We start from the raw sequence: 16,057 nt of genomic DNA, 5'->3' as shown, positions 1-16,057 counted from the left end.
CTTAAGCTATATGTTCAAGGGGAACATGGGAAGCTTAAGTCCATCGGGAGACCAAAATCAATTCCTCCTCTAGGTCCCTACTGTAGCCTCTGGAAATCCTCGAATCCACCGCAGGAAGAATTCATGGAAACCTTCGGAAGAATTCTTGAAGACCTCTTGGAGACCTTCGGAAGAATTCTTAAAGACCTCAGAAGACCTTAGAAGACCTCCGAATGAATTCCGAAAGAATTCTGAAAAGAATTCTGTGAGAAATTTCGAATAGGAAATTCTATTTATAAAAGAAATTTTTATTAGAATTATTCAACATTTCATAATTAAATGGTACTGAATTATAATTAATTTTATTATTTAATTTTAAATTTTTATTTATTAAATTATTAATTTTAGAATTTATCTTATTGAAATTTGAATTTTTCTTATTATTAGGATTATCTTGAATTTTTAATTTTTAATTTTTGAGTAAAATTGATTTATTCAACTTATCTTGATGATTTTTAATTTTATTTTATTTAGTTGAATTATTATTAATTTTTGGAATTATTAAATTATTTAAAGTTGATTTATTAAGCTTATCATTATCTTAGTTGAAAGAATTAAAGACTTGGTCTAATTTTTTATTTAGTTGAGATAAATCTAAATTAATTAAATTCAAATTATTAATAATTGAATTGGTTAAATTTGAATTAGTTAAATTATTATTTAATTCGGATTTATTAATTGATTTATCCAAATTAGATGAATTTTCTTTATTTTGAGGATCTAAGTTTGAATTTTTCAAATTTATTTAAAAATTATTCAAATTTAAATTATTTAAATTATTATCTAATATTTTTAGATATGACTTTTTCAAATTTGAATTATTCAAATTTGATTTAGTCAAATTATTTAAATTTTTATCTAAGTTTAAATTTTCTGATTTATCCAAATTTAACTTTTTTAAATTTGAATTTATCTTATTTAAATTTGAATTTTTTAAATAATCTAAATTTTCATTTTTATCTAAATTTGATTTATTCAAATTAACTTTTTCTAAATTTTCTAGAAAAATTATCTAAATTTGTAGAAATAGTAAATCTAGCATGGTCATGCATCCTAGGGGTATTTTCATAAATTAAACTACTTACCGGAATCGCTTCCCCTAATTCTGACTTTTTCGTCGTCTTCCTCTCCGGGCACCGGTTCTTGTAGTGGTCGTGTTTCTGGCACTTGAAGCATTTGATGTGGTCCTTGTTTCTCCGGGCTCCTGGCATCGGTTGCTCCTTTGCCGCCGGTGGTGACGTCCGAATCTTACGAGTAGACACTTATTTTTGTAGTGTCCTCTCTCCCTGCACTTAAAACATATAATATGAAATTTAAAATGCAAATTTAAAATATTACCTTTTTCCCCCTCCATCTTTGCCGTCTTGCTCCCTTGGCGGTTAGTCCAATCAAGAGCGCACCGGCTCTGATACCAATTGTAGGATCGATGTACGCGCTAGAGGGGGGGTGAATAGCGCGTGTCACTTTTTCAAATTGTTCGTTAACTATCAAAGACTAAAGCAGCGGAATTAGAAATAAATGCAAGGGGACACGCGGGATTTACTTGGTTCCTAACCCCCTAGGGTTAGTACGTCCAAGGCCTAATTCGGGAGGCGCCCGTCCACTAGTGGTCTCCTTTCCGAACGTCGTTCGGAGGCGGAGAAACCCGTCTTACAGTCCAATAAATAAAACAAATAAATAATAGTAGAAAGAACAAGTAAGAAATCAAAACCAAACAATTTTCCGCCGATCTGGAAGTCTAAGCGCCGCGCACTCCTCCTGGATCTTCCCCGGTTGCACGTGCCTGGTCTTGTTCGCGTTCAGCAGTACCTCTAGTTGAGAAGGGAGACTTAATTGGCTTGAATGAATTGTTTCTGCACGTTGACATCCTTTTATACTGCTCCTGAGTCGACTTAGATGCCAATCTGGGTCGACTCCAGCTTGCGTGACAGATAGAACTTCATCCTGCTCGTTATCTACTGGCCGAGTCGACTCAAGTGCCCTTCTGAGTCGACTCAAGTGCCCTTCTAAGTCAACTCCAGCTAGAATCTGAGTCGACTCCAGAAACCTTTTTTGTAGATATCTGAAAGGGTTTCGCAACGCATCTAACCGTGCCTCGTTTTGAGTCCTGAGTCAAAAGTTATGACCCATTGAAGTTGACCCTGCATTATGGTTCCTGCAAAACAAGCATGAAAACAACCAAGCCATCCTAGCTTTACCTTGTGGGTCTAACTTCGGATTTCTACCGAAATCCTGGGTTAGTCTGACGCCTCCTATTCCACTCCAGGAACGCGCCCCTACCCACTCCACTCAGGAGAATTTATGCCAACCAAGTCCTCCAGACTTGTTGGACTTGTGCTCGGCTCTGTCCTAGCCCCCCAGGATTTTTGCTGCGGTTCGGTTCTCTCTAACCAACCCAGACCTCTGCTGCGACTCGGTCACTCAGACCAGCCTAGACTTCTGCTGCAACTCGATCACCTGCTGCCCAGACTTCTGTCGACTCGGTCACCTAGACCAGCCCAGACTTCACCTGGTGCACTTGACTCTGCCAAGACTTCCGCCTGATCCTCCAAATCAGGACTTCCCTTTGCCTAGCCTACAACTAGGACTTTCCCTTGCCCAGCTTCACTCACCAGGACTTCCCTTGCCCGATCGTCCAGATCAGGATTTCCACTACCTAGTCTAACCGACTAGGTCTTCTCGCTCACTTCCACACATCCAAACATCAAGTCCTGTTTGGATCACCCCTTGGTTAAACTGACCGACTTAGGTGTATTGTCAAACATCGAAACTCTAGGCAAGATCTTAGTGCACCTTGCACCAACAGTTAATTTGTATACATATTGGCAAAGAAAAGTCCAAGTGGGAAGTCTTGGCAAAGGAAAGTCCAAGTGGGAAGTCTTGGCAAAAGAAAAGTCCAAGGTTGGTCTTGGCAAGGAAAAGTCCAAGTGGGTAGTCTTGGCAAGGAAAAGTCCAAGTGGGTAGTCTTGGCAAGGAAAAGTCCAAGTGGGTAGTCTTGGCAAGGAAAAGTCCAAGTGGGTAGTCTTGGCAAGGAAAAGTCCAAGGTTGGTCTTGGCAAGGACTTGACATAACGAAGCTGATGGAAGCATCTCAGGCTAGTGCAAGGATGATGGAGCATCTAGGGAAGACACGAGTCTATGGGAGGTGTTTGAAGGCCGAGGTCTAGGTCAAGAGAAGCTGAAATGGGATTTTCAGCTTCACCAGTCGACTGGCCCTGCCAGTAGTCGACTGCTCATAAATCAGACACACACAGAAAAATCAGTCGAGCCAGAGGAAGACAGGAGTCGACTGGGCAGTCGACTGGCCCTGCCAGAGTCGACTGATGCTAGTCGACTGGTCTTGGAACAGTCGACTGCTATTTGAATGTTGGAGAAAATTGGCAAGCATTTAATACGTTTTAATGCAAGATTCTGTTGCCGATTGAATGCATCAGTCGACTGGCCCTGCCAGCAGTCGACTGATGTTGAAGAATTATAAAAGAAGCTTGCACTAAATCAACTCAAGGATTCTGCCATTCTTTTATTCTTTAGTGCTTCTTTTGAGAACGTGTTGTTCTCTGATTCTTCGCTTTCTTCCTCTCCTCTTAAATATTATTTCATATCATTCTTGAGGAGAACGAAAGAGTTGTAAAGGTTTCTCTGCCTTCGAGGTTTTCGAGAAGGAGACGATTCATAGTGCAGCCGGTGTGTACGTGCATGTGGATCCTTGGATTAGTCACCTATGTGGAGGTGGATACCAAGTAAACAAACTGGGTTAGCGTTGATCTATTATTTTCTCTATTATATTTTGCTTCCGCTAACACTCTTGCAGAGAAACAATCGAAGAAAATTCGAAAAACGCTATTCACCCCCCTCTAGCGAACCAACTGATCCTAACAGAGGAGAGGACATATAGCAGAAGATCAAGGGGTCATCCACTCCTTCTAGACATCCCGAAGAAAAGGTACAAATTTATTGGTTCCGCTTTAAATAAATTGTTCCTTTCATCTTGGATCCTGTAAACCAAACACAAGAGTCCATTGATCTAAATGCATCGATCAAACTTTGTTTGATCGACTATGAGGGCAACTTAAATCCATTTTTGGAAAAAAATTTGTTCTGCAAGAATTCACCGGAACGGATTTTCTAGTGTTTCCCATCACAAATAACACTCTATTTGGAGATGGATTCATTTAAGTTTGACTAAAAGAACAATTAAGCTTATTGGATGGCCTAGACTTGAGTTAGACTTAATTTGGTTGAATTTGAGTTAGAGTCAAATTAAACTAAGATGAATTTTGATTCATCATGCATGATTAGTGTGTATTAATTATGAAATAAAGAAGAGGAAATTACATCGATGAGTTAAATTTGCGTTAGACTTATATTGAATCAAATTGGATTTGATTTATCATACGTGATTAATGTGGATTAATCATGCAATGAAGAGGAGGAGGTTACATGCATGAGAAGTTACATACATGAGAGGTTACATGTATGAGAGTTATCATGCTTGATTAATAGGATTTATCATGCATTGATAAGGAATACCAAAAGCCTAAAAAACCTTGGTATTCATGGCATGTGTATAAAAGAGCTATTCTTGCAAGAACTCTTGTTGCTTCATTTTTCTTCTTCCTTCCCTTATTGTGCACGAAATTTCTCTTCCCCCTCTTGGCCAAAATTCACAAAGGTTGCTAGCACAACCATCTTTCTCCAATAGTGAGTGTTCATGTGGATACTCATAGAAGCACAGACACTTGAACGTGCTAGAGATCCGACGACCTTTGGACGAGCGGGATAAGCGAATGGCACGCATCAAAGGTGATTTCTATTAGATAGAATTTTATGTTTTAAATTTGTACGAGTTTTTCTTTCGCATGAATCGCTCGAGGGATCCTATTTTCCGCTGCGATTTTTGATTTTGTCGCATAGGAGTACCAACACAAACATCGTCGTCAGCTTAGGTTGCGATATTAAGCACTTAGAACCTATTGTAGGTAACTCCAAGATTGACATTGACACCTGCTTGGCGATAAAAAATGATCTCTAAGTCCAATGGGGGTTACGCTTTTAACAGAGCGTCTGGATTTTCATTTTCATTACCTGACCCCTCAAGGACTACCATTAGAAAGATCAAAAATTAAATTTTACATTCTCCAGTCCCTAGTCATTTCACTCCCATACATGAACCTGCTCTAGAGTATTCTCAGGAGACATCATTCCACCATGAATTTTCCCATCATGAACCTCCTACCTCTAGAGACGTGTCTACTGTAGAGATCTACATATGCCTAAAAACAATTTTAGCCACATTTACGCAGTGAAAAAAGGATCCCTGATGGGAACCTTGAAATTTCGCTTCGTTGAATTCTTGCCGGACAAAAATTTTTGCTGCCACAATGCTAAATAGAATCTTATCAAGTGGGCCCTCATAATCAATCAACTAGGAGGTTGATCGATGCATTAAGATCATTGGGCTCTTGTGTTTGGTATCCAGGGTCCATACGAAGAAAAATAATTTACACAGCGGAGTAAATAAATTGTACCTTTCTTCTTTGTAAGTTGTGTAGATGATTGTACATACCCGAAGACCTCTTGATCTTCTGCTGTATTCCTCTCCTCTTCTTGGACGTTGTGTGGGCAACGATCCTCCAAGATGACTCCACCAAAATCTCTTCTATCCGATGGCAAGAACTCAAGGTAGAAGCTTCTTCTTCTTCCTCTTCCTTTCTTTTTCCCTTTCTTCATTTCCTTTCCTTCCTTTCCTCTCCAAGCCGCCACCAACCAAGGATGAACCAAGGCTTCTTCTCCTCTTCTCTTCTTCTCCCCTTCAAGCCGCCACCAACCACAAGGAAACCTTGATTAGGGGCGCCGGCCATAGGAGGTAGAGAGGAGGAATAAGGGGTGGCTAATCCTAGGAGAAGGAAGGGAACAACTCTAAGGGCGCCGACCCTAAGAGAAGAGGAGGGAGATCTCTAAGGGCGCCGGCCCTAAGAGAAGAAGAGGGAGATCTCTAAGGGCGCCACCCCTAGAGAAGATGAGGAAGATCTCTAAGAGGAGGTTTTTAGAAGAATAAGAATTGATGTGTTTTCCCTCTTGCAAGCCTTCCTTTATATAGCTAAGCCATCATGGAAATTTAAGAAAGATTCTAACAAATTTTCTTATCTAGATTTAGTTAGAAAAAATCTAATAAAATCTTTTAAGAAGAATTTATTAGAAACAATCTAATAACCTTATCTTATCTAGATTTATTTAGAAATAAATCTCTTGATAAGATTTTATTAGAAATAATCTAACAACCTTATCTTATCTAGATTTATTTAGAAATAAATCTCTTAATAAGATTTTATTAGAAAAAATCTAATAAACTTATCTTATCTAGATTTATTTAGAAATAAATCTCTTGATAAGATTTTGTTAGTTTCTTAATAAATTTCCTTGTTTAAATTTTATCTTTCTCTTAATAAAATCTCTTAATAAAATTTCATTAATTTCTTAACAAAATTTCTTAATTAAGAAACTTTATTTTCTGATAAAATTTCTTAACAAAATTTTTAACAAATTTTGTCTGCGGAAGAAATAGAATTCTTAATAGAATTTTGTAACGAAATTCTTAACAGAATTTCTTAATAGAAATTCCTAACAGAATTTTTCTTCTTAACAAAATTTTTCTTCCAGAAAAAATTCTTAACAGAATTTCCTATCCGAAACTCTTCCAGAATTCTCTTAGGTGGATTCAAGGCTTTATCCAGAGGCTACAACAGGGACCTAGAGGAGGAATTGGATTTGGCCTCCTGATGGGCTTGGGCTTCCTGTGTTCTTCCTGAACACCCAACTCAAGTCCATCAATAATAACTCATACCACTAAAGGGTTATTATTGCACTACCGCACCAATCCCATATTATAGTATGAGCTCCTTCTTACTATAAGTGCATTAATCTCCCTGTGTTTAAGATATCGTATGTCCGTTAATTAATCGAATTACTGACAACTCAATTAATTAACTTCTGATTCCGAGAGTAGTACCACTCAACCTTTGTTATCATGCGGAACTAAGTCCACTTGCAAGGTTTACATGATAATCCTTTATGAGCTCCTCAAGGGGACATCATCAGCCTAGATTATAGGACACACTTTCCTTCTATAATCAACAACACACCATATACATAATACTATCTCCCAACTCATCGGGCCTCTTGATTTAATGAGCTAAATCTCACCCTTTGATGAATCAAAGAAATATATACTAAGTATATGTGTTTGTTATTATATCGGGATTAAGAGCATGCACATCCATAGCAACAGAGATCTAGTTCAATTATATAGTCAGTATAAATCGAACGACCTCAAGCGGTCCTACTCAATACACACAAAGTGTACTAGTGTAATTTAATAGTCAAGATAGACTAATACCAATTACACTACAACCACTCCAATGATTTATCCAATCCATCTTGGTCGTGAGCTCCTGTTTATAATTTACAAGGAACTTGATAACATGATCTTCTGTGTGACACAACCCACCATGTTATCTACAATGTAAATTAAGTGGACAACTGCATTACATAAGAAATGCATACATTTGACCAATGTATTTTTATTTCAAAATATTTCAAATAAGGATGTTTATACAAAAGCTAGGCTTATAACATGCTACATGAAAGAAAAAGGAAATGAAAATAATGCTTGAATGTTACCATACAATGATAAGGAAATGTAAAGGAATATTCATGACGAAAATGAGAGGAGAGCATGTACATCATTATTTTACTTCAATGAATGGTTTGTATCGGATCCTGGAAAGGATCCAAAGGGATGGGCACCTAAGAACGCCCCTAGACTGAAGGATAGTAGGTCTAGTAGGTCGAAGGATAGTAGACCTAGCTAGGTTGAAGGATAGTAGACCTAGTTACCAAGTAGTCGAGGGTTGCTACCTCGGATTACAAGGGATGGGCGGACGCCCTAGGTTGAAGGATAGTAGACCTAGCTAGGTCGAAGGATAGTAGACCTAGTATCCTAGTAATTGAGATTTAGCTACCTCGTACTGACTTGGAATGAATGCGCGCAAAGAATGCATGGGTACAAGCCAGGGATCCCAACAAAGATGATGATATGTTTATCTATTATGATAATAAATTTTCAAAGGCATCTGTATATTGTTTGTATGCATATGAAAGGAATGTTAAGATAGAGGGAAGTATGTGCTTTATGCAAATTCTATGTGCTTCCATGCTATGTTTATGTTTGCCTATGTGAAATGAATGTGATGTGATGAATGATTTTGTGAGTAGGAAAAGAACTTACTAAGCCTTGTGCTTATAGATTTCTTTCTTATATTGCAGATCCAAATAGCAGTCACTGAATGAAAGGGAAGCAACAGCGAAGAGGCTGATGAGAGATGTGTGTGTGGGTGACATGACATAGAGATCCTGACAAGTTATTAAACATGACTTTTATATCTGCATGCTTGAATGTCTAGATTTCTGTTATGATGAATGTTTGTGCTACCTTTATTTATTGTGAATTAGTACTTGAATTTAGACAATGCATGCACCCCTTAGTTCATTTGTAAGACACATATGAATTCCTTGCCATGATCGTATGTTTTATGTTTCCGCTGCGAAGTTTGAGGATTTTCGTATGTGGTCTCTTATGAATGAATAAAGAATAAAGAAAAGTGTAACTGTAGCGTCCGTCATGGGCCCTATGTAAGGGTGGGCGTTACACAACGAGTCTACCTTGAGTCCCACTCAATGAGTCTAATCTACATTAGACTCAATCCAATGGCCTAATGATCCATCACATGAACCATCTCCAAATCACATGTCCTAAGTGTGTAGGTTCTCGTAACGTTGGCAATGTCTTTAAAACCATTTTAGAGACATAAGCAATGAGCGACATCTAGCAATACATCATTGCTACCCAAGTAACGAGAATGTCGAGATCCGACACAACCTTTCTGTGACTACTATTTTGTATGACTCAGTCCTTCTATACTTGATATCTAGATTGATCAATGTGGCATAGACCATGTCATCCTCTTATCAATCATGAATTTCTTGATCTCCAAGTAGACTACTCAATCAAATAAGCTCAATATCTCATATTGACTTATTCGAAAATGATCATGCATTTTTGCAGTCCTACTCTATCAAGGGGCCTATAGATATCACTTCCGTCATATGAAAGGGATAGATCTCATCTACATCACTCACATCCCTCCACATAACTTATTGCATACCTAGTGATTGCCTTTATAGTCACCCTGTTACGAGTGACGTTTGACGAAGCCAAAGTATACAACTCATTATGTAGGGAACCGTAGTGACTTCAGGTCTATGGACTATTCATACTAATAGTCACATGAGAATATTTATGACACTCATATAACGATCCATGAAACATTCTCATGGTGGGTCAATTCAGTACATAGTCTCTAATATGTACTCATGTGTCAACGTGATATCACATATCCATGACTTGTGAGATTAAGTCATCAATTGACCTACATTCTAGTCTCAACGCATTAATAATATTGTCCTTGCATATTAATGCTCGACTAGGAATAGATAAGAGTAGTGTTCTATATATGTCTACAAACTCTCTCTATCAATTCTACCAATCGATATGCTGTAGACAAGAACCTACTACTCAAGGACACTATTATATTTATTCATATAACACGGATAAGAAATAAGTATAATAAGCAAACCTTGTCTTTATTAATGAATATGATACATATGTTTCTAAACAACCATCTCATGATTGGCACTAAGGGCTGACACTAACACCTACTAGACATTCATATGTATATGGTGAGTCAGGTTTGGCTTATGACTTTTCTGCCTTCTGTAGTTCTCTGGACACGCTTCATGAAGAGCTCTATGCTCACCAACGCCAGTTGAATGAGTATGGTGCTATGACTTAGGAGCAGTTTAGAGAAGTACAGAACCATTTTAGAAGGGGGATGAGTTCTACTCTCTGATGGATAGTTTCATGGGATAACAATATAGGGAGTGGAGCAGAGAGGAGGAATTTAGGAGATCAATGGACCTTACACGCCAACAAGTTGCCTTATTATATCAATATCATGAAAGTTTAAGCAATCTACCTCAACTTCCTAGATTTTTTCCTAGGTATCCACCTCCTTCAGGTCAAAGAAGAAGATAGAAAAAGCTAAGTCTGGGGAAAACAAGCATTGTATATAGTGTACATAAGTAAACTGTATTTTGTTTTGAATTTTAGCTTTGCAATTTATTTTGAAATTTGCTTTAAAATTTATTTTAAATTTTGCTTTGAAATTTACTTTAGTAATTCATGGTAAATAGCATGTCAAGAATCACCATTAACATCTTAGGAGTTTGTCGTTTTGTGAAAACGCTAGCATGTTCATTTTTAGATGATGGTTTTGATGCTAGTGGCTAATATTCTTTGTACTATATTTTTTCTTATCTATAATAATAGGAAGTGAGCTAGTATATCTTTCGAAAGTTGAGACATGGACTAGTCTAAGGATCTCTTACACTATTGCCTAATCTAAGAGGTTGATTAATTTTGAAATTAGTCATTATTCATGAGACCAGATTAGTACTAGTGTTTCCCTCATGATCTTCCATTGTATTTTGGTTACTAGACCAACTCAAATATTGTCAACTCTTTTAGAAAAATCTTAAATCCAAAAAAATAATTTCTTTACTTTTATTTCAATTCATTGATAAAAAATAAGGGATGAAAAAATAGTGTCGAGAGTGGAAGCATGTCAATTTACCCCTTTGAGACCGGTAAGGGTTACTAGGGAAATAAATAATATGTTTCTTTTGATCTTGAGACAATCCTTTGAGACCTTATGCAATGGAAGAAATGAACTTAGCCTATGGCAGGTAAGTGTCTAAGGCTGAAAATATTTAGGAACACGGTAGCATGACAACTTGACTTTAAGTAAGGTTTTGATACCAAATAGACTAAGGTCTCTTTTAACACTGAGCACGAAGAACTTCTTATGCCTTATTTTAGTGATTTCAAGTATCATGCTCACCATTGTTATTGTTTGATAAGATTTAATTGATGTGCTAGGAATTATGATGCTGCTATGTGTTTCTATTTGAATCTATATGCAGGTTTTTTACTTGAGGACAAGCAAAAGTTTAAGTCTGAGGGTATGATGTGCGTAGAGTATACATACATTTTTACTACTTTTATTGTACATCTTTATGCATTTCATGATGATTTTATGTTTGTCACATCTTTTATTCGTGTATTAGACATATTTTCTCTATTTCCTAGTTCGGAGATCTGCTCTTGTTTGTGCACTTTTGCAGGACGGAATGGAGCGAAAAAGGTGAAATGGAGAATTAATCAAAGAAAGCAAGACAGGGTTGTGCCTACACACGGCCGTGCAACAACACCCGAGCCAAGCCATGTTAGATGTGTCCATCAGACATGGTTGTGCCTCCTTATAGAAGATCGGTTGCTCGAAGCCGTGCCTATGAGGCATAGTCGTGCCCTCACAGAGAGCCAACTGACCATGGGTCGTGCCCACCAGGCACGGTCGTGTCCACGTATGATAAGCCTTGCTAGCTGGAGCCGTGCCTACAAGGCACGACCTTGCCTTGGTTTGGAACCAGCTCCGGCCCATGCCTCTTTTCCAGATCAAGACACAGCCACGGTCGTGCCTACAAGACACGATCGTGCCAACGGAGTGCTTGAGGCGTGCTTCTAGACCATGCCATGAGGCACGGTTGTGTCACGTCTAGGGGCATATATAAGCATTTCATTAAACCCTGAAAAAGGGGAAGAGCCGTTAGAGGTGAATCAAGGACACCGCAGCTGCTATCCAATCAAAGAAATTCAGCGATCCATCGAGGACTACTCCGCTGCTTCCATCCACCGTCGACGAGGAGATTGCAATACAAGGAAAACTGCACACAATTAATAAGTCTTATTCCTTTTTCTCTTTGTAGATTAGGAGCAAGATGAACCATATTTCTTCTTCTTTGTATTGTATTTTCTTCGTCATGGAGTAGACCTCTAAATTCTAGGATGTAGAAGGAATCGAGATGTAATTAGATGATTGTATTTTATGGATTTGCTATTTGCCATGTTCAAGGATTTGATTATGTTGTTGACTTTCCGAGCCGTAAAAATTGCTTTTTGCGTTGCGGAAACCCCGGAAGTCCATGCCACCGGATCCGTGCGAAAAATATAAAACTATTTTCTTGTACATATTTCTAAATACTCTACATCTACATGAAGAGATTTACCTTCGGTGCGTGCCCTTCGGATATCCCGCTCGTCCAAAACGGTGCCGGATCTCAAGAACGTCAAGCGCCGCTCCTCTATGGTATCCACACGGACAATATGAGTGAAAAAACCGAAACAAAGGTGTGCTAGCACCTTCACAAGGTTTCGGTCACTAGAGAAGAGGAGGAAGAAGGGAGAAAAGCCAAGGAGAAAAAGCAAGGAGAGAGGAGAAAAAAGTAGTTCACGTTGAAGAAAAATCCACCTTTTTCTTCCTTCCTCTTTCAAGGCAATTCAAGGCCATTCATGGCTAATTAATCCCATTAAAAGCCTTAGGTTACAAACTCTAATTGTAACCCCCATGATGTGGCATCCATGATGATGTGGAGCATCACCATTGGTCACCTCTTATGCCACCTCACCTCAAAGTCAAATGGTCAAGTCAAGCATTGACCATGAGGTGGCATAAGTTAAGTCAACATAGATGATGACATGGCACAAAGTCAAGTCAACATTTATGATGACATGGCACAAAGTCAAGTCAAACTTTACTCCCAAAGTCAAGTCAAACTTGACTATAAAGTTCTCCTTCTCAAGTCAAGTCAAACTTGACTTCTAATCTCCAAAGTTGATCAAATCAACTCCACTAGTCTAGTTTGGATTACACTTAACCCAACTTGATTCATCACATGAATCTAATCCTCTTGGTTCATCATATGAACCTAATTTCCACCTAATTGTCCTTTGTGTGTGACCCTATAGGTTCTTGTAACGTTGGCAATGCCCTAAACTCATTTAGGTGCATAAGTAGTGAGCGGTATCTAGCAACACATCACTACTACCCAAGTTACAAGAATGTTGAGATCCAACATCACCATTGTGACTACTAATTGTGACTCTTCACAATATGTGACAAATGTCCTTCTATCCTAGATATCATGATTGATCAAACCGAGGCATAGACCGTGTCATCCTCTAATCAATCTATGTCTTGAACTCCAAGTAGACTCACTACAATCAAACGAGCTCAACATCACATGTTGACTCATTTGGGCATGGCCATGCACTTTAGTGGTCTCACTCTATCAAGAACTATGATATCACTCCCGTTATATAGGAGGGATAGATCCCATCTACATCACTCACATCCCTCCGCATAATTTGTTACATACCCAGTAATCGCCTTTATAGTCCACCCAGTTACGGGTGACATTTGACGAAGCCAAAGTAAGTAACTCCTTATGTAGGGAACCATGGTGACTTCAGGTCCAAGGACTAATAGTCATACTAATAGCCACATGAGAAAGTATATGACACTCATATAACGATCCATGATACTTTCTCATGGCGGGTCATTCAGTATACATTCTCTAATGCATACCCATGTGTCAACTTGATATCTCATATCCATGACTTGTGAGATCAAGTCATCATGTTGACCTACATGCTAGTCTCGTCGCATTAACATTGTCCTTGAATGTTAATACTTGACTAGGAATCATTTAGAGTAGTGTTCTCTATATCATCTCACTATCGATTCAACCAATCGATTGATATAGATATGAACGATCTACTCAAGGACATTATTATACTTAGTTATATGACACAAATATCAAGTAAGTATAATAACCATAATATAAAATACCTTTATAAAATGTAATAATATGATACAATGAGTCCATACAACAATCATCAAATGATTGGCTCTAGGGCTCTCACTAACAAGTAGTAGTCGTAACATTAGAGGAATCATGATTTAATTCCGATAAGTTCTGATGAGGTCTGATTGGATATCTTGGTTAGAATCTTTGCATTGGTATAATCATTGAGGAATAGTAAGAAATCCATGATCAATCAATCATAAACTCGAGGAATTCAAAATCCTAGGATCGTTTCCCAATCTTGTCATTTAGTTGATTTCCCTTTGATTGAAGTTTAGGTACTTGACTTCTCTTTCTCTTTCCCCATCACCTAAAATTCGTATGCAAGTTTGATCTGCTAGTTGGATGGCCATGGGTCTAAGTTTCAGATCCATGTACCCACATCTTTCACTTGTTATGTATGGGTTGATGCTGACACTAGCTCCAAGGTCGCAGAAAGCTCTCCCAATTGAAATATTACCAATCTTGCAAGGGAGAAAGAAACTACCTGGGTCCTTGAGCTTTTGAGAAATTTTGTTGTTCAAGATCTTCTCACTTATATCCTCAGTAAGCGCCACCACATTCTTTGGCGGGGTGATATCCTTGGTAGACATTAACCCCTTAATAAATTTTATAAATTTGGGCATCTCGATGAGTGCATCGAGAAGGGGTACGTCCAGCGTTAAGTCCTTCACCCTATTGTATAGCTTTTCAAACTCCTCATCCTTTTGCTTGTATAGGAGCCTCTGCGGGTAAGGAATATTTCTCACATATGATTTCTTCTGTTGAATCCCAGCGGGCGAAGCGGTCTCAACTTCCTCCATTGTGTCTTCAACATCAGGTACTGAGGAAGGAGGTTGCACGGCGGCTGGGGTGAAAGATATACCTTCCCTAGGAGCAGTCACTTGAGGCTCTCTGTCCTTCAAGGTCCGTCCACTCCTAAGCTCAATAGCTTTGCAGTGCTCCATGAGATTAAAGTCTGGCTTGCCTGGGAGTGCACCCACAGTTCTGGAGGAGAGGGAAAAGCTGATCTGAGCTATCTGTGTCTCCTGCATCTTCATCCTCTTGTCGTGGTTGTCAAGTTTTTCATTAATCTTGACCACATCACCTCTGAAGCTGCTCCAAAATTTTTAATATTTTCTGGATGTCTGACACTTTTTCACTAGGCTTCTGCGCACTTTGGTAGGAAGGTCCTTGGTTGTTGTTGTTGCGGTATGAAAAATTTGAGTGATTCCTCCAACCCGGATTGTAGGTATTCGAGTACGGGTTGTTTCTTTGATTAAATGTGCCGACTGCGTCTCATTATTCATATTGAGAAATTTGAGCTTTAAATGCTCCAGCTTTGCACATCTCAGTTGTATGGTTGAAATTCCCACATATCTCACAAGTTGCTACCATCGCATTGACCTTTCCAAGATTCATGTTCTCTACCCTTTTGCTAAGGGCATCTATCTGCGCATTCAGCTTAGTGTAATTGTCTACATTGTATGAGAGCCCTAGAGCCAATCATTTGATGATTGATGTATGGATTCCATGTATCATATATCTACATGTTATAAAGGCATTTCATTCTGATTATTATACTTACTTGTATTGGTGCCAAATAACTAAGTATAGTAATGTCCTTGAGTAATAGGTTCATATCTATATCAATCGATTGGTTGAATCGATAGTGAGATGATATAGAGAACTCTACTCTAAAGCATTCCTAGTCAAGTATTAACATTCAGGGACAATGTTAATGCGTAGAGACTAGCATGTAGGTCAACATGATGACTTGATCTCACAAGTCATGGATATGAGATATCAAGTTGACACATGGGTATGCATTGGAGAATGTATACTGAATGACCCGCCATGAGAAAGTATCATGGATCATTATATGAGTGTCATATACTTTCTCATGTGGCTATTAGTATGACTATTAGTCCTTAGACCGATGCTAGGAGCCCGGAGAAACAAAGAGCACATCCAGTGCTTCAAGTGCCAAAAACGCGGCCACTACAAGAATCGGTGCCCGGAGAGGAAGACGAAGAAAAAATCAGAATTTGGGGAAGCGATTCTGGTAAATACTTTAATTTACGAAAATACCCCTAGGATGCATGACTATGCTAGATTTACTGTTTCTACAAAATTAGATAATTTTTCTGTAAATTTAG

The 16,057-nt window shown here is 38.4% G+C and overlaps 1 protein-coding gene across 1 annotated transcript; it reads right to left on the bottom strand.

The window, feature by feature from the left end:
• Positions 1-14,167: 14,167 nt before the first annotated feature.
• LOC141844015 (uncharacterized) lies at positions 14,168-14,959 on the bottom strand. Its single transcript, XM_074732007.1, has one exon. It carries the CDS (start codon positions 14,957-14,959, stop codon positions 14,168-14,170), a length of 792 nt encoding a protein of 263 aa, XP_074588108.1.
• Positions 14,960-16,057: the final 1,098 nt, after the last annotated feature.

This window comes from Curcuma longa, chromosome 13, assembly GCF_044706935.1.
Source record: "Curcuma longa cultivar G26 ecotype Majalengka, Jawa Barat chromosome 13, ITB_CL_G26_1.1, whole genome shotgun sequence".
NCBI lineage: Eukaryota > Viridiplantae > Streptophyta > Magnoliopsida > Zingiberales > Zingiberaceae > Curcuma > Curcuma longa.
Note: the sequence above shows the minus strand (reverse complement) of the source record. Positions and strands in the feature narration are given on the sequence as shown.